Below are 19,792 nucleotides of genomic sequence, written 5' to 3' on the forward strand. Positions count from 1 at the left end.
CAATTTGCTTGGGATTATGAAGCATGACACATTGATGGAAATGTATTACTGTTTGTAACAGAATAGCTTAATATGGGCCTGACTATTGTATCTGTGAATGTGGTAATTGTATGGAATAGCCAGCTGTAACTTACCTCTGTTGATCTTTCAATACCACATTACTCTTGTCTTGCTTTCTTATGCTATGGTGGAATACATAACCTGTGCTCAGATAATGTGGTATGCTGGAGGCAAAGACTACATCAATTTTTAAAAAACATGTATTCACTTGGTTGTTTTATGAATGACTAAAGTGATCTGGAGAAAGCAGATTGTGATCTGACAGTCTAATGTCACAAGGAATCCACCACCACCCCCTGATGTTACACTCACACTTTAACAAAGACATGGTCAGTGTTAAATATCGCTACACTGAGCAAAAAACAACACACCACCTTTTCAGAGTGGTAGAGGATTTGGAAATCGACAGATATAGGTGGTACTAGATTGGGTATGACCTCAAACTAGCTAGGCGAAAAACAGGAGGTCATGTCTTACTATGTCATTTTGTGAATTTGAGTTGCTAAATTATCCATAGTGTCCAGGGAGATGTTCAGGCCGGTGGATTAGCCATGGCAAATGCAGGGTTATAGGGAGAGGATGGAGGAGGGTGGGAGGGTGGAGAGGTGGGTCACTGTGGACTCAGTGGGCTGAATGACCTGCTTCGACACTGGAGGAATTCTATGAATATCAGGATATTTAGAAGGGTATTACCATTTCAATTCATTATACCACTGGGAATTTTTACTAAGCAGGTTAAACTGAGAAAGAGGGCTTAATTTAAACAAAGGTGGTGGGATTACGGAAGATTTTGGCAAATATTACCGAACATACTGCAGCAAAAACATATTTGTGAGAACTGCTGTAGAAAAAAGAAGAATGGAATCTAAGGGGAAAGCAACTTTGAAGATTTGAGAAAAGGGATTTGAACAATAGTAGGTTTAAGGAGGGCTATTTAAGGCTGACATGAATTGTACCTGGGTTGGTCAAGAGGTACATGCTAAGGGCATGATCAGCAGAAGTTTGAAGGTGATTGGAGAGAGGGAGGATTTAATTGGATTAGAGTTCATACGAAAAGAGACCCTGGTGTGCAAGGCTATGTGGTGGAGAAAGACCAGAAACCAATACATAGAGGGAGAGAGACAAAGAACAGAAGAGATTCAAGATCAAACGTTTAGGAGTTGTTGCACGCTCTTCCATGCAGATTAATTGTCTGAGTTGCTATTGGTTACTTAATAAGTTTGTTCTGACTTTATCACATCAAGCTTACAATTGAGATAACAAAGTGTAGAGCTGGATGAACACAGCAGGCCAAACAGCTTCAGAGGAGCAGGAAAGCTGAAGTTTCGGGCCTAGACCTTTCTTAATTTTCTGAAATGTCAGCCTTCCTGCTCCTTTGATGTGGCTTGGCCTGCTGTGTTCATCCAGCTCTACACCTTGTCATCTCAGATTCTCCAGCATCTGCAGTTCCTACTATCTCTGAAACAAGCTTACAATTGAACTTTTTATTTGCCTGTTTATCCCCATAAGAGAATAGGCATTCAGAGTCATTAAAACCTACCAGGGGTCTCAGATGGGTCTCGCAGGCAGTGAACACTTTCCGGGAGAAAGCCAGTTTCCAGATAGTGAGACTCTCCAACATGGAGCTCTGAAGGAGCCACTGAAGGGCAAAATCTTTAACAGAGCAATCAGTGATCGACTACATTTACCCAAGAATAAAGTCATGTCACCCAAAGGTGAGAAATGGCTCTGTAATTGTAAACCTGATCGGGTGAGGCACCTTCTCTGAATATAAACTTGAGCATTGCAACTGAGAGGTGATGATTGAAGAGATCAGCAATTAAACCAATGGATTCAAGAATCTTTGAGCCCAAAATCGTCACCCATCATCAGATCCAATTCAGATGTATATTTTGCCGAAGAATTCAAAAACTCCAATGATTTAAAAGACTTTTATTGTTACCTTTGCATTAGAAAAAGCAAAGAGTTTCTTAGACCGAGGCAGTGAGCACAAAGGACAGTTACAAGGAACCTTCATACATAAAGCAGTTAGATTATTAGTGGAGTCACACAAGTTCAGGAAAAAGATTCCCATTGTTTAGTTAAAATAGGTGCCTATTCAGATCATTTAGAGTAGGAGATCCAGTGTTGGAATCAGATCTTTGTTGTTCCTGCAGGTAGGTTTGTGCCAAACTACCACCGGATGGTAAAGGGTGCTGTTTTGGCTATTCCTATTATATAACCAGAGCAATTTTCCATCTTGGGTTCAGCGATAGACTGGATCAAAATCAAAACTTAAAACTCCACGTTTATTAAAAAGGAACATGATGAGTATTTCCTCACTCTGTGTGCAGAACTTTACCTCAGTCGCTGTGTGGTACTGGGACTGAGGGGCCAAGTGCCTTTTCTCATTTTTAAAAATCAAAATTCAAAAGTGATGCCAGCAGCAAATACAATATTCATGCAAATAGAACTGTCTACAGTCGTTAAGGATGAGAAGAAACTGTTAAAACTCTGACTGTTACCATACTAGAGATCCATCTAAATCACTCCAAGTTAAGTCAAGTCAACTTCCGCATAGTTGAAAATACAACACTTTTAAGCTTAAGTTTGTTAAATGTGTATCTTGATGAAGTTTTGTCCACTTTTATTGTGTCAAAGTGCCACACAATCCCAGGATTCCACTTCCTACTTCCTGTTACCTACTCCACAAATGGTTACAGCAGCCTACACTACATCTGCTAGCGAGCGACTAATGTGGCAGCTCCACACCAGATGGCTGCTTGCTCGGCTAGGTCAGCAGTAGTCCTCTCATGGCAGCTCCTTACGCTCTGCGTTGGTCTCATTGATTACCTGTGGATAGACAGAAAAAAAAACTACATCAGGGGACGAAATTTTCAGAGTGGATCTTGTTCGATTTAGATTTCATCTCAAGTCCTTTTTCATCAAAAAACTCTCTTAATCAGCAAAATAAAACCGCAAGTTGAACTCATGATGGTGGGAAAACCCTACATGGTCTTTCTCAGCAACAAGTGAGTGTCCTAATGTCAGCCCTGCCACACAAGGAGGTCCGCTGCTAGGGATAAGGTTTGTCTGAGGATGATTGCTACCTTGAACCAGTTTTTGTAGCTGGGGACAAAGAGAGAGAGTGCTGGGCAGTCAGATGAGCGGTCATTTAAGTGAGACACTAAAGCTAATCCTCTCTGCCCTATCAGGTTGATGTAAAAGAATGCATAGCCACAATTCACAAAATGAGTTTGAGAATTTTCCAACCAGTGACATTGGTTTTGACACAATCTAATGACATTGGTTTCCATCCCTCAACCAATGTCATCAAAACTGCCTTGTTTGTTTCATTGAACATTTGATGGGATCTTGCTGTGCATACATTGGTTGCAGTATTTCTCACAGTGCACTAGTGATGACAAAAATAACCTGTTGACTTTACAGAGCTTTGGACCAGAGCTGAGGAGAGGCGCTCTAGAAATTCACGTCTTTAAACTTGCCTTTAGTTTGTAAAATATTGCGTTTGTGATAAAGTTATTTGTAAGCTTAATAGGAATTTTGAAAGGTCAGGTGTAGCTTTATTTTTAGGTTTAGCACACGGTAATACATGAAAAAGCCTGCGTCAGTGTTTGACCATATGCCTGGCAGTACGAATCTCACCAGTCCATATTAAGATATGAGACTGGCAGCATTAGGTTCAGGACTGGCTTTGATTGATTGCTGGGCCCGCACTGGGCAGAGGTGCGACCCGCAAAGTAGACAATAACAGCTCGACATGTACAGATCCATCTGATTGAAAGGGGTGGCATTCTCTCAGCATACCTACCTGACCATCCCTGGTTTCCACTGTTTTTATCAGAATATTCCTTCTTGCCTGAATGTCCGTGGAGCCTTTAGATTCGAGGCTTGTCTCTGTGGGAAGAGTGCACACAGGTCATTGGCATATTCCAGCACGAGACAAGAAATGTGTTCCAGGAAGCTTCTCAGGAGCAGGAGATGGGTTTGAGTGTTTAGTGCGGGCTAGCTGAAGTGGCTAGGGGAGGGGGTACAGAGTAACCTGCTACTCAGCTCACTCACTGATTCGGTAATAACACTGAGATTTCAGCCTTTATAAAGAACTGGCTGAGGCACGATACCAGCGTTTGCCTTCAGGGAGCCTTCCAGTCTGGCTATACCCTCATCACTTGTCCATTTCAAACAATCCCAGTTGTGATGTAGCTCTTACCTCAAAGTCGGGAGTCTTGGTGAGTCTTCCTCTGGCACATCCTTCTCCTCTTGAGCACTTCATCTCATTTCCATATCCACATCTATGTCCCGTCCACACAAATATCTCCACAGATTTCTCATCAACATATTTCTTTGCTTTCTTCTCCCAGCCTTTGCTTTGAGCGACTTGCCACTCTTGGCCTCTCTCCTACCCACATTCACAATCCCGGTCTGGAGTGCAGCTACTTGCTATCCCTAGAGTTTCACTGAGAAGGCAAATTACTTCCTTGGATTGCTCTCCCCTCACGTTCCCCTCTCCCATCCAAGATAACTTCATTCTGTTGCAACCCTGGAAAAAAAGTATTCCTCGATGCACTTCTGTCTGTGCTCTCAAATTCCCAACTATCTCAGCTTCTGAACATTAATTCAAAATGACACACTATATGCCAATAATAATTTAGTACCCTGCTTCCCACTATTTGCACACATCTGTGCATTTATTTCTCCACCCTCTTTGACATTTCTCTGCCTCCAAGTTGTTGTATGAGCTCCAATATCACAACTGAAGGACATTCCTGCAATTAAACACGGAGAAGACAGAAGCCTTTGATCTCGATCTCTGTCATAAACTCAAAGAATCATAGAGTCAAACAGAATGGAAACAAGTTTTTTGGTCCAACTCATCCATGCCAACTGAGTTTCCCAAACTAAACTAGTTCCATTTGCCTCTGTTTGGCCCATATCCCTCTAAGCTTTTCCTATTCATGTAACTGCCTATGCACATTTTAAACATAACTATACCTGTATCTACCACTCCATCTGGCAGTTCATTCCACACATAAACCAGCCTCTGAGAAAAAGTTGCCTCTCAAGTCCCTTTTAAATCTTTCTTCTCTCACCTTCAAAATATGCTCCCTCATACTGGATGCCCCTACTCTGGGGAAAAGACCTCTGCTATACACCTTATCTATGCCCCTCATGATTTTATAAAACTCTGTAAGATCACCCCTCAACCTCTTATGCTCCAGTGAAAAACTTCCCAGCCTATCCTTGTAACTCAAACCCTCCAGTCCCGGTAAGGTCCTCATAAATCTTTTCTGCATCCCCCACTAATTTAATGACATCTTTCCTGTAGCAGGGCGATGAGAACCGTGCTCTGTCCCTGGAAACAATCGGAATCTGAATAAAACTGTTCGGAGGTGTGGACTGGAATAAGTTGCTGAGATGGGTGGAAGTTTAAAGTAATTTGGCAGGGAATGGGATACAGAGTGGAGGTACAGTAGGAGTTGGAACACTGATAAGTATAGGAAAACCAAGTCAATCTGCAAGGCAGTACAAATGCAGACAAGGTGTGTCACTTGGGAGCATGGCAAGGTGAATAACAGTCATTTAATGCAAGGACACTTGCAAGTAAGGCAGACAATGAGTCGTGAGTGATTAAGCCATGGTGTGTCGTATCATTGCTATCATGGAAACCTGGCTGATGGAGTGACAGGACAGGCAACTGAATTTTCTAGTGTGCAGAATCTTCAGGTGCGATGTGTGTGTATGAGCGCATGTGTGTGTGTGCATGTGTGCGTGTGTTGTTTGGAGGGATAAGATATCAGAACGTTCCTCAAACGAGGTCATATGTCTAGAACTTAAGAACTAAAAGGGCTGGGAGTGTCAGTTCTAAAGATTTAGAGGTTTGGATCTTAAAATATGTCCTTTATTTTTAAGCCAGCATGTTTAAAGTTCTACATGAGAGAGGTGAATCCAATTTTAGCGAACAAAGCCAGGCAAGTGGTGGAAGTGGGGCAAACTTTGGTGATAGTGACCATAATTCATTAAGATTTAAGGTAATTATGGGTCAAGAGGAAGATGGATTGGAAATAAAGGCTCTCAACTGGGGGAAGGACAGTTTCAATCTGATAAAATAGGATATGACTGAATTGGACAAGGAACAGCTTCTTGCAGGACAATCCACATTAGGGCATTGGGAATTACTCAAAAGTGTGAGTCCATGGTGAACAGGTTCCCACAATGGTGAAAGCGACAAAGTCCAGCAAACCTTGAATGTCAAGGGATGTAGGATAGAGAAAAAAAAGCTTATGGTAGATACCAAGGGCTTTAAACTCCGGATGTTCTGAAAGAGCAGAGAATGGTGGCTCAGTGGTTAGCACTGCAGTCTCACAGCGCCAGGGACTTGGGTTTGATTCCCGCCTCAGGTGACTGTCTGTGTGGAGTTTGCACATTCTCCCCTTGTCTGTGTGGGTTTCCTCCAGGTGCTCCGGTTTCCTCCCACAGTCCAAAGATGTGCAGGCTAGGCGGATTGGCCATGCTAAATTGTCCATAGTGTTCAGGGGTGTGTGGGTTATAGGGGGATGGGTCTGGGTGGGATGCTTTAAGGGGCGTGTGGACTTGTTGGGCCAAAGGGCCTGTTTCCACACAGTAGGGAATCTAATCTAATCTAAAAGAAAAGGTGGGGTATTTACAAAAGAAAGGAAGAAGGTGAAAAGGATATGTGAGTAAGCATTGGTGGTTAACACTAAGGACAATCTAAAAGCATTTTATAAGTAAATCAGGGGCAAGAGAATAACTGGGGAAGGAGTAGGGCCCATTAAGGACCAAAGTGGTAATCTGTGCACAGAGCTGGAAGAATAGTTGAGATTTTAAATGAGTACTTTGCATCTGTGTTCACGATAGATAAGTATGATGTAGGTACAGAAATCAATGTGGGACACTGATATTTGCTTGAACAGATTTAGCTTTGGAAGCATTGGAAAGGGTGCAGAGGAAATTTACCAGGATGTTGCCTGGAATGGAGGGAAGGTCTTATGAGGAAAGGCTGAGGGTCTTGAGGCTGTTTTCGTTAGAGAGAAGTAGGTTAGGAGGTGACCTAATAGAGACATACAAGATGACCAGAGGATTAGATAAGGTGGACAGTGAGAGCCTTTTTTTTCGGATGGAGATGGCTAGCATGAGGGGACATAGCTTTAAATTGAGGGGTGATAGATATAGCACAGATGTCAGAGGTAGGTTCTTTACTCAGGCAGCAGTAGGGGCGTGGAATGCCCTCCCTGCAACAGTAGTAGACTTGCCAAGTTTAAGGGCATTTAAATGGTCATTAGATAAACATATGGATGATAATGGAATAGTGTGGGTTAGATGGGCTTCAGATTGGTTTCACAGGTTGGCGCAACATCAAGGCCTATGTTCTAGTGAGGAGATATAAGAGGGCATGAAAAGGGATAAAATCCCAGGTCCAAATGAGATGTATGCCCAGGCTGCTGTGGGAAGCAAGGGAGGAGATTATAGGGCCTTGATATTAATTTTCAAATCCTTCAGACCTCAGGAAGGGTGCCAGAGGACTGGAATCCAGCTAATGTGGTGTCATGATTCTAAAAGGAGAGAATAGGAAGGGAACTGAAACAGAAGTAGCTGGAAAGCTCAGCAGGTCTGGCAGCATCTGTGAAGGAAAAAATAGAGTTAACGTTTTGGGTGCGGTGATCCTTCCTCAGAACCACATGTTCTGTGGAAGGGTCACCTGACCTGAAACGTTAACTCTGTTGTTTCTTTCACAGATGCTGCCAGACCTGCTGAGCTTTCCCAGCTACATCTGTTTTTGTTCTGATTTACAGCATCCACAGTTCTTTTTGTTTTTATTAACGTTAGGAAGGGCTTGGATATTCTGATGGGCAGAGAATTGTTGGAGTAGTGTGGACTGGCATGGTGAATCAGGACCTTGTGAAATCACAAACATAGTTGATTTTTGCGGGGGGGGGGGGCGATTGCCCGCACAATTGAACTTTCCAATGAGAAACTCCCCTGCATGTGGAGCCCTCTGAAGGAACCCATTCAAGTCAAGGTATTTGGTGTTGGGGAACGGAAGGATGCAGGGGGATTCCATTTCACTGAAGCTGAGAGGTGATCCTGGAAACGGTGAGGATCAAGAACTCATTCTAACTCCTGGATGGCTACTAAACTGACCCATGACTCATGACTTAGCCCCCTCTTGATCCCTTATATCTTTGGGATCACTGATACCCAGTATATCTGTTCCAACAAACCCCTTTTCCTGACTGCTGGTCACCTGAAACCCCACACCTCTGCCCTAAGACACAAGACTCTCCGCCAACACTTCCCACCTACATCTATGAGCCTGACAACCCTCCAGACTAGTACATCCCCACCCACCGGGGCTGATCCCTCTGGCCTCTCCACATCTCCTTCTCCTGCCAGCCCCTGATGTCCCTTGGTCATTTCCTCATTTCCCTCCTACTGAGGCAACAATCCCCGAAACATACATTCACTTTCCCAACTCAATGATACCGGAGCGAGTTGGGGGATGGGGGAAGAACATTGTTGAGGGTCAATCATTGTTGTGGGTAATAAAAGAGTTGGGACGAGGGGTTGATTGCTTGTTGGGGGGGGGGGGAGTGGACGGTGGTGGAGCGTGGTTTGGACTGGAAGGGTGACAAACTGTTCCATGAAAAATGTGAAGCTCTGCCCCATGGGAAATGGTAGGGAGTCGAATGGCAATCACAGTCCACTCCATCATATACACGGATCCTGATCAAACCTCATGATTACTCGTGTTCTGGTGAATCCGAAATTATTCCCTCTCAATAGTGACAAACCACTAAAAATTCTAAGCACATTTGAAACATAAATTCCATTCAAAGGAACAAATGTTGCATGCAGGGTCAAAACTGGGGAATGTGCCATACCGCAATAGGCATGCTCAGTATTGTTGCCACATTCATAATTTCTGCACAAACAAACTACATTTACGAATTGGATGCTGATCGCATCACTGGTATCAGTGTAATGAGATGTGTTACATGCAAGTCACAGGTGCTTTTTTTATTCATCCACAGGATGTGGGCATCACTTGCTGGGCCAGCTTTTATTGCCGGTCCTTTACTTGCCCTTCGGAAGGTGAAGCTGAGCTGCCTTTCTGAACTGCTGCAGTCATGTGTTGTAGTTAGACTTACAATGCTGTTAAAGGATAGCGTTCCAGGATTTTGACCTGACAACTTTAGAATGGTTAGATTTTAAATGATCCCTGATCATGCACCAACCACAGGAACTAGACAGAGAAGAGTCTTCAGCGTTTACTTGATCTGGATATTTCTGAGAAAGTTGGAAAAGAGTCTATCCCTGGAGCTCACCCATACAAGTCATCAAAAAGCTGAGGAGCACAAACCAAATTTGAATCCACGTCAGACCTTCAATACCAACATTTTAGTGATATTCATAAACAGGCCAAATGGCATGAAACACTTTAATATCCAAATGAGTTATCTGCAAATAAATTTACAGAAGAATGGAGGTACATACATACAAGAGACTCAGCTTTGGGGCCAGTTGAGCAACTGAGATATTTCAGCACGTAACTCAGTTTGCACTTCAAGGACTTAAAGGCAGGCTGAACAGCACTCACATCTGTGGTTACCCTACAAATTAATTCTAGGCACATCTATATGTAGGCCTGCCCTAGTTTAGAGAATGTAATCACACCTCGAACAAAAATAAGTACTTGTTCAATTAAAGCAGAATTGAAACTGTTAATTCTGTGTTCAGTGATAAGGCAATACCACTTGAACCATGGAAAATTGAAGCTATTACAAACACTGCAGTTCCTAAGTGTTTTGGAAGTCAGAGTCACACCCTTTAGCAACATCAGTCCTGATGTTTCTAAATTATCTATAATAAAGAGAGGCTGCGAGGTGGAAATGTACTGTGTTACATGAACGGGCTGTAAAATAACAGAAGCCTATATGGGTACAGAATGCACGCAAGGAACTCAAAAGGAAGATTAGGAGACTGAAAAGGGGAAGTGAAAGGATACTGAGTGATAATGGGAACTGCAGATGCTGGAGAGTCCAAGATAATAAAATGTGAGGCTGGATGAACACAGCAGGCCCAGCAGCATCTCAGGAGCACAAAAGCTTTTGTGCTCTTGAGATGCTGCTGGGCCTGCTGTGTTCATCCAGCCTCACATTTTATTATCTGTGAAAGGATACTGACATGTAAAAAAAAACAAAATCCTAAGTTCTTTTACTGGTACATTAAAGGTAAAAGGATAACAGGGAAAAAGTAGCGTCCTCTAAGGACCACATTGGTAATTTGTGCTTGGAGCCAGAGTATGTAGATAGGTTTATAAATGAATACTTTGTGTCAGTGCTCACTCGTGAGAGGGCTCATATGGGTGTAGGAATCAGGAAGAAGGTCTGTGATACAATTAAATAAATTAGCATTTGTGGTCTGGCAGGCTTAAAAATAGGTACGAGCTGGATGAAATGTATCCCAGGGTGTTGAATGAGACAAGCGAGGACATAGCAGGGGCACTTTCAAAAATATTCAATGCCTCTCTGGCCACAGGAGAGGTGCTGGAGGACTCGAAGACATCTAATGTGGAACCATCATTCAAGAAGGGAACAAGGGATAACCAGGAAATTACTGGCTGTTCAGTCTAACCTCAGTGATGGGGAAACAATTAGAAGCAATTCTTAGGGTTAGAATTAATCTACATTTGGAGAATCAGGGATTAATCAAGAACAGTCAGCCTGGTTTTGATTCAGGGAGTTCATATCTGACCAACTCGGTTGAATTTTACAAAGAGGTGACCAAGTGTGTAGGACAGGGCAATGCTTTTGATACAATTAACTTGGACTTCAGCAAGGCTTTTGATAAAGTCCTACTTGGGACATTGATAGCAAAAGGTAAGAGCCCAAGGGATCCCAGGAAATTTGGCAAATAGGATCCACAATTGGCTGAATGGCAGGAAGTTGAGGGGTGTTTTTCTGACTGAAAGCCTGTATCCAGTGGGGTCCAACAGGATTCAGTGTCAGGAACCTTGCTGTTTGTGGTCTAAATAATTCTTTTAGACTTGAACAGAGTAGGGTTGATCAGTAAGTTCACAGACGGTACAAAAATTGTTGGGGAGATATAGAGTCTAAAGCTATCCTCCTCACGATAAGAGGATATAGTTGGTCTGGTCAGATGGGATCATAAATGGCAAATGGAATTCAATCAATACCAAGCAGAGGCTTGGGGACCGCTTTGCAGAACACCTATGCTCTGTTCGCCCTAAACAACTGCACCTCCCAGTCGCGAACCATTTTAACTTCCCCTCCCATTCCTCAGATGACATGTCCATCATGGGCCTCCTGCAGGGGCATAACGATGCCACCCGAAGGTTGCAGGAACAGCAACTCATATTCCACTTGGGAACCCTTCAGCCCAATGATATCAATGTGGATTTCACAATCTTCAAAACCTCCTCTTCCCCCACTGCATCCCAAAACCAGCCCAGCGCATCCCAGCCTCCCTATTCTGTTCTTCCTCTCACCTATCCCCTCCTCCCACCTCAAGCCCCACCCCCATCTTCTACCTACTAACTTCATCCCACCCCCTTGACACCCTCATCTGCCTAGCCGAACTCGTCCACACCCTCAACCACTTCTCTTTCGATTCCTCCCACTTCCTACAGACAAAGGGGGTGGCCATGGGCACCCTCATGGGCCCCAGCTATACCTGCCTCTTTGTAGGTTACATGGAACAGTCCCTCTTCCGCACCTACACAGGCCCCAAACCCCACCTCTTCCTCCGTTACATTGATGACTGTATCGGCGCCGCCTCTTGCTCCCCAGAGGAGCTCGAACAGTTCATCCACTTCACCAACACCTTCCACCCCAACCTTCAGTTCACCTGGGCCATCTCCAGCACATCCCTCACCTTCCTGGATCTCTCAGTCTCCATCTCAGGCAACCAGCTTGTAACTGATGTCCATTTCAAGCCCACTGACTCCCACAGCTACCTAGAATACACCTCCTCCCACCCACCCTCCTGCAAAAATTCCATCTCCTATTCCCAATTCCTCCGCCTCCGCCGCATCTGCTCCCACGATGAGGCATTCCACTCCTGAAAATCCCAGATGTCCAAGTTCTTCAAGGACCACAACTTTCCCCCCACAGTGGTCGAGAACGCCCTTGACCGCGTCTCCCGCATTTCCCACAACACATCCCTCACACCCTGCCCCCGCCACAACCGCCCAAAGAGGATCCCCCTCATTCTCACACACCACCCCACCAACCTCCGGATACAACGCATCATCCTCCGACACTTCCGCCATCTACAATCCGACCCCACCACCTAAGACACTTTTCCATCTCCACCCTTGTCTGCTTTCCGGAGAGACCAATCTCTCCGTGACTCCCTTGTTCGCTCCGCACTGCCCTCCAACCCCACCACACCCGGCACCTTCTCCTGCAACCGCAGGAAATGCTACACTTGCCCCCACACCTCCTCCCTCACCCCTATCCCAGGCCCCAAGATGACTTTCCACATTAAGCAGAGGTTCGCCTGCACATCTGCCAATGTGGTATACTGCATCCACTGTACCCGGTGCGGCTTCCTCTACATTGGGGAAACTAAGTGGAGGCTTGGGGACCGCTTTGCAGAACACCTCCGCTCGGTTCGCAATAAACAACTGCACCTCCCAGTCGCAAACCATTTCCACTCCCCCTCCCGTTCTTTAGATGACATGTCCATCATGGGCCTCCTGCAGTGCCACAATGATGCCACCCGAAGGTTGCAGGAACAGCAACTCATATTCCGCTTGGGAACCCCGCAGCCCAATGGTATCGATGTGGACTTCACCAGCTTCAAAATCTCCCCTTCCCCCACCGCATCCCAAAACCAGCCCAGTTCGTCCCCTCCCCCCACTGCACCACACAACCAGCCCAGCTCTTCCCCTCCACCCACTGCATCCCAAAACCAGTCCAACCTGTCTCTGCCTCCCTAACCTGTTCTTCCTCTCACCCATCCCTTCCTCCCACCCCAAGCCGCACCTCCATCTCCTACCTACTAACCTCATCACACCTCCTTGACCTGTCCGTCTTCCTTGGACTGACCTATCCCCTCCCTACCTCCCCACCTATACTCTCCTCCCCACCTATCTTCTTTTCTCTCCATCTTCGGTCCGGCTCCCCCTCTCTCCCTATTTATTCCAGAACCCTCACCCCATCCCCCTCTCTGATGAAGGGTCTAGGCCCGAAACGTCAGCTTTTGTGCTCCTGAGATGCTGCTGGGCCTGCTGTGTTCATCCAGCCTCACATTTTATTATCTTGGATTCGCCAGCATCTGCAGTTCCCATTATCACCTTTCAATTTTAATGTTCTTCTTGAATTTCAAATCTGTCTGGCATTGCTCCCTCTCTGTAACCTTCTCGAACACCCTGATTCCTGCAGATTGCTGCACTCCAGGAATTCAGATCTCTTCATGATTGAAATGATGGATGATTTTAAGAATTGCACCATTGGTGGCCATGTCTATAGTTACCAGGGAGCAAGATTTGAAATTCCCTTCTTATCCTCTCCCTTCCTCAACATTGAGCCACCAGTCTTCATTGCTCCTGATGTGGCTGGGTGCCAGGTTTTCATTTGAAAGTGCTCCTGCCGAGCACATTGAGAAAGGTTTACTATGTGGAAACTGCTGTAAAAATGCAAGTTATTATAATGACTCCATACTTACCCCTGATGTGCAGAGATGAGAAGCTCTGGACTGGCATTGAAATTCTATAAACAAACAAACATTTAGTATCAGATGACAAGAAAATGTCTCCCACTGTTATTAGAGCTTATTCTACACAGACATCCATCTTGTACTAATTTCCTGTGGTTAGTGACAGGACACTGACTCAGCGTGAGGTTGAGTCAGAGCACAGCAATGATGCTCATTGTTATGGGATGGAAAGAAGGACCTTTCATTAGGTATAGCGCAGGGTAGATACAGAGTAAAGCTCCCTCAACATTGTCGCCATCAAAAACTCCCAGGTCAGGTACAGCAGGAGGTTAAGTACAGAGTAAAGCTCCCTCAACAATGTTTCCATCAAACACACCCAAGATAGATACAGCAGGGGGTTAAATACAGAGTGAAGCTCTTTTACTCTTTTAAGCTGAGAGTAAAGATTCCTTCACATTCTTCAACCAAAAGCAATACTTGCTCTACACTTTTACCCTGAAATTAAAATCCCCTTGACACTACCCATCAAACACTGCCAGAACAGTGACAACATGGTGTTAGATATACAGTCAGGCTTCCTCTACTTGCTTAAACTGAAAATAAAGCTTGCTCCACACTGTCCCATCAAACACTCCTAGGACAAGCATAACAGGGCGTTAGGTAGAGTAAAGCTGCCTCTACATTGTCCCTATTAAACATCTCCCAAGATAGGTACAACATAGTGTTATATTAAGAGTAAATATCCCTCAACACTTTCCATCAAACAAACACTTCTAAAATAGGTGCAGAAATAAGATGAGATAGCAAGAACTGCAGATGCTGGAGTCAGAGATAACACAGTGTAGAGCTGGAGAAACACAGCAGACCAGGCTGTATCAGAGGAGCAGCAAAGCTGACATTTCGGGTCAGGACCCTGATTTCTGAAGAATGGTCCTGACCCGAAACACCAGCTTTCCTGTTCCTCTGATGCATGGCTTGCTGTGTTCCTCCAAAATAAGATGGTTCGGATTGAGGCATTTGAAGGGAAAATAATTTCTCATAATGGCCTCATGTTGATGAATCAGAATGACTGCCCCTGAGACTGGGTAGGGATGGAATAGGGTTAGGACCAGGACTAACTAGCTGAAAGGCAGCAACGCAGGACAGACAGACACAGTGATTGAAGGCAGTCTGACTTCAGCTCAATTAGTAAACTCTGGTCCCGGGCAGCCATTACCTGCTCTCCTCTCCCTCCAGGAGTTTCCTGTAGGTGGCAATCTCTATATCCAGAGCCAGCTTGACATTGAGCAAGTCTTGGTAAGCCTGCAGGTGACGGGCCATCTCCTCCTTCAGATTCTGGATGTCACTCTCCAATTGGCTAACCATGTCCTGGTAATTACTTGTTTCATAATTGAAACGTTCCTCCATCTCACGTAGTTGACGTTCCAGAGACTCATTCTGTCAGAGAACGGAGATAGGAACTTCACCAGTGTCAGGCATTACATCTGGGATTGTATTAACAAACTCAGCAAATCTCAGTGTTCATGTCTGCTCTGTTACATTATGAGTGTGTCTAAATACCTTTGCTAAGGTTAAGTGAGACAAGGCTTGGTTATTGTCTGAGCACATATAAATAGGAGGTTCCTGCCCCACCAAACTCATCTCCACCTATCTGGACTCCATTTTCTCCCCTTTGGTCCAGGAACTCCCTACCTACGTCCGTGACACCACCCACGCCCTCCACCTCCTCCAGGACTTCCAATTCCCTGGCCCTCAACACCTCATTTTCACCACGGATGTCCAGTCCCTATACACCTGTATTCCGCATGCGGATGGCCTCAAGGCTCTCCGCTTCTTCCTGTCCCGCAGGCCCGACCAGTCCCCCTCCACCGACACCCTCATCCGCCTAGCCGAACTCGTCCACACCCTCAACAAATTTTTTTCGATTCCTCCCACTTCCTACAGACAAAGGGGGTGGGCATGCGTACCCACATGGGCCCCAGCTATGCCTGCCTCTTTGTAGGTTACGTGGAACAGTCCCTCTTCCGCACCTACACGTGCCCCAAACCCCACCTCTTCCTCCGTTACATTGATGACTGTATCGGCGCCGCCTCTTGCTCCCCAGAGGAGCTCGAACAGTTCATCCACTTCACCAACACCTTCCACCCCAACCTCAAGTTCACCTGGGCCATCTCCAACACATCCCTCACCTTCCTGGACCTCTCAGTCTCCATCTCAGGCAACCAGCTTGTAACTGATGTCCATTTCAAGCCCACCGACTCCCACAGGTACCTAGAATACACCTCCTCCCACCCACCCTCCTGCAAAAATTCCATCCCCTATTCCCAATTCCTCCGCTTCCACCGCATCTGCTCCCAGGATGAGGCATTCCACTCCCGCACATCCCAGATGTCCAAGTTCTTCAAAGACTGCAATTTTCCCCCACAGTGGTCGAGAACGCCCTTGACCTCATCTCCCGCATTTCCCACAACACATCCCTCACACCCCGTCCTCCCGCCACAACCGCCCAAAGAGGATCCCCCTCGTTCTCACACACCACCCCACCAACCTCCGGATACAACGCATCATCCTCCGACACTTCCGCCATCTACAATCCGACCCCACCACCTAAGACATTTTTCCATCTCCACCCTTGTCTGCTTTCTGGAGAGACCACTCTCTCCGTGACTCCCTTGTTCGCTCCACACTGTCCTCCAACCCCACCACACCCGGCACCTTCCCCGCAACTGCAGGAAATGCTACACTTGCCCCCACACCTCCTCCCTCACCCCTATCCCGGGCCCCAAGATGACTTTCCATATTAAGCAGAGGTTCACCTGCACATCTGCCAATGTGGTATACGGTATCCATTGTACCCGGTGTGGCTTTCTCTACATTGGGGAAACTAAGCGGAGGCTTGGGGACCGCTTTGCGGAACACCTCCGCTCGGTTCGCAATAAACAACTGCACCTCCCAGTCGCAAACCATTTCAACTCTCCCTCCCATTCTTTAGATGACATGTCCATCATGGGCCTCCTGCAGTGCCACAATGATGCCACCCGAAGGTTGCAGGAACAGCAACTCATATTCCACTTGGGAACCCTGTAGTCCAATGGTGTCAATGTGGACTTCACCAGCTTCAAAATCTCCCCTTCCCCCACCGCATCCCAAAACCAGCCCAGTTCGTCCCCTCCCCCCACTGCATCCCAAACCCAGTCCAACCTGTCTCTGCCTCCCTAACCTATTCTTCCTCTCACCCATCTCTTCCTCCCACCCCAAGCCGCACCTCCATTTCCTACCTACTAACCTCATCACACCTCCTTGACCTGTCTGTCTTCCTTGGACTAACCTATCCCCTCCCTACCTCCCCACCTATACTCTCCTCTCCACCTATCTTCTTTTCGCTCCATCTTCGGTCCGCCTCCCCCTCTCTCCCTATTTATTCCAGAACCCTCACCCCATCCCCCTCTCTGATGAAGGGTCTAGGCCCGAAACGTCAGCTTTTGTGCTCCTGAGATGCTGCTTGGCCTGCTGTGTTCATCCAGCTTCACACTTTATTATCTTTAACTTTGGGACTGTGTTTAGAGAGGAAATGCAGAACTCTAACAATAAATAAAAGATGTATGTTGATTTCTATCTCACCAAATGGCCTGGAATTGATTAACACTCAGGTTCAACTTTTGAGTTGATTTTTTTGATGACGTTTTAATGAATGAACTCCTACCACCTTCCTTCTCTTTCCAGAAGGACATAATTCCTTAGATACTTAAGCAAGACACTACTCCCCAGCTACTGAATTGAGGTGAGTAAGTGCTGATGAAATTTTCAACCATGTGCAAGCTTAATCATGTTCCCTCCTATGCCCAAAATGTGCATTTGCCAGGAGTGGGAGCTCTAGTGATCTGCCATCCCTAATTTAGACACTTATGCTGCTGGTTGAGATCCTTTAAACAACATGCACTGACGACCAAACACTGGGCTTTGTGATCTACCCCTTGTGGTTTAGCTGGTAGCAATGTGAAGGCCTGGAGCCTTCAGCCCTCAGATTGTCAATATACTACCTGTGCTAATAATCTGGTTTTAAGAGGTATATTTTGTTCTGGATTTTTTCTCAAGGGAGGCTTTAAGGCAGAGGCACAAGTTGCCTATTTGAATACAATGAAGGCAACAGCTTGTGAGGCCTTGGGATTTTTTTGTTTATAAAAGTTAGAACAATAGAAACAGCCTGAATGGGTGGGGTCAAGCTGCCCAGAGCAAGGAGTTTTAGGTTTTCAGTAACAGTTGTTGCTGGGGTCTTGAAGCTGGGTTTAGAAGCTGTAGTACATCTCTTCTTGCTACTGTATCTCTCCCTCTCTCCCCCCCACAACCCCCCACCATCCCCTCACTCTCTCTCTCTCTCTGAGTTTTCTCTTGATATTTTTCTTCCTGCACTGAAGAATTTCATATGAGGCAACCTATTTTACTGAATTTGTCTTTGCCAAGGGTATGTTTATGGATATTACAATATTGGAACAGTTACTGTTTTGTTGTTAAATAATCTATTAATCTGTTCAGTTTTCCAATAGAGTTAAGTTATTCCAATTTAAACATAGATCAGAGCAGGAGGAGGCCATTCAGCCCTTCAAGTCTGCTCTGCCATTCTTAATGATCAAGACTGATTGTCCAACTCAATAGCCTAATCCTGATTTCTCCCCATAGTCTTTGATCCCATTCCCCCAAGTGTTTTTGTTGTATTTTAACTGTAGAGTACAAATAAAGTGTGTTTTGCTTCAAGACTGGTAGTTCGACCAATTGAATTGTATCCAGACCACAACGCCTGGCATTCGCCTTTAAAGTAAGAAAAGGATAGGGTCTAGGCTACCTTTGTAATATATTTTCAGGGTGCTTTTGTCTGGTCCATAACACAGCCTGTGAGCCACTGCCTTGGTAAGTGCAGGTGACAGAGCCCTACCTATGCCCTGTACCAGGTGCCTGCATAGGATCACCTATGGGTCACATCATTCCCAAGTCAAGTGCTCCAAAATTTTATGTTGGGATTATATAGAATCTACGATGGAAGGACATTCTACTCTCTGGACCTCAGATGGAGAATTTCCTGAATATAACAAACTAAACTGTATGGATGTTTCAGACTAATTATACAGCAATTACATTGAAACTTTAAATGAAATGAAACCATGTTCAATATCATGATTGAAGGTACAGCACGTGATTAGATACAGTGTAAAGCTTCCTCTAAATTGTCCCCATCAAACAAGTCCAACTTTTCTCATAAGTCAACCCATCCATTCCAGATATCAATCTAGTAACCCACCTCTGAATGGCTCCAATACATTTACATCTGTCATAAAATAAGGAGACCGTAATTACTCTCAGTATTCAAGATGTTGTGTCACCAATGCCCTGTGCAGTTGAAGTGTAACATCCTTGCTTTTATGTTTAAATCCTCTTGTAATAAAGGATAACATTCCATTAGCCTTCAGGATTACTTGTCTGCACATACACATTAATTTTTTTTAACTAGTTCACTAGAACACCTAAATCCTTCCGCACCTGGGAATTCTGCAGTCGTTTGGTTTCACCATTATTGTTTTTTTCATTCTGCCTGTCAAAGGAAACAACTTCACAAATGACCACATTATTTTCCATCTGCAAGATTTTTGCTTACTCATTTGATGTTCACATTTCCATCAAAAAGTCCTCAAGTCTTTTTCACATCAAATTTTCCTCCATAACTTTGTGCCCCTGTGAATTTAACTACCGTGCCTCATTCTGCATTTTCCAGATCTTCGAAGAATAAGAGGGGATTTGATTGAAATATATAACATTTAAACAGAGCTAGACAGGCTAGATTCAGTGAGGACATTTTCCCTGATTGTGGAGATAGAATCAGGGGACATAGTCTAAGGATGTGGGGTAGACTGTTTAGGACCAAGATGAAGAAAACTTTCTTCATTTCAAAAGTATCGAACCTATGGAACAAAATGTTGTGGAGACCAAGTCACTGAATGTATTCAAGAAAGGAACAAGATCGTTTAGATTTCAAAAATAT

At 45.1% G+C, this 19,792-nt stretch overlaps 1 protein-coding gene across 1 annotated transcript in view; it reads right to left on the bottom strand.

Annotated features, from left to right (window-relative positions):
* Positions 1-1,977: 1,977 nt before the first annotated feature.
* Positions 1,978-19,792, bottom strand: part of gfap (glial fibrillary acidic protein) — a 55,768-nt gene continuing 37,953 nt past the window's right edge. Inside the window, exons 7-10 of the mRNA XM_059638744.1 lie at positions 14,978-15,198; positions 13,771-13,814; positions 3,872-3,957; positions 1,978-2,892 (exon numbers count right to left, since the gene is read on the bottom strand). Coding sequence (XP_059494727.1) covers positions 2,851-2,892; positions 3,872-3,957; positions 13,771-13,814; positions 14,978-15,198 — 393 coding nt within the window. The 3' untranslated portion in view covers positions 1,978-2,850. The remainder of the gene's footprint in view (positions 2,893-3,871; positions 3,958-13,770; positions 13,815-14,977; positions 15,199-19,792) is intronic.

The sequence above is a fragment of the Stegostoma tigrinum genome, chromosome 31 (assembly GCF_030684315.1).
Source record: "Stegostoma tigrinum isolate sSteTig4 chromosome 31, sSteTig4.hap1, whole genome shotgun sequence".
Lineage (NCBI taxonomy): Eukaryota > Metazoa > Chordata > Chondrichthyes > Orectolobiformes > Stegostomatidae > Stegostoma > Stegostoma tigrinum.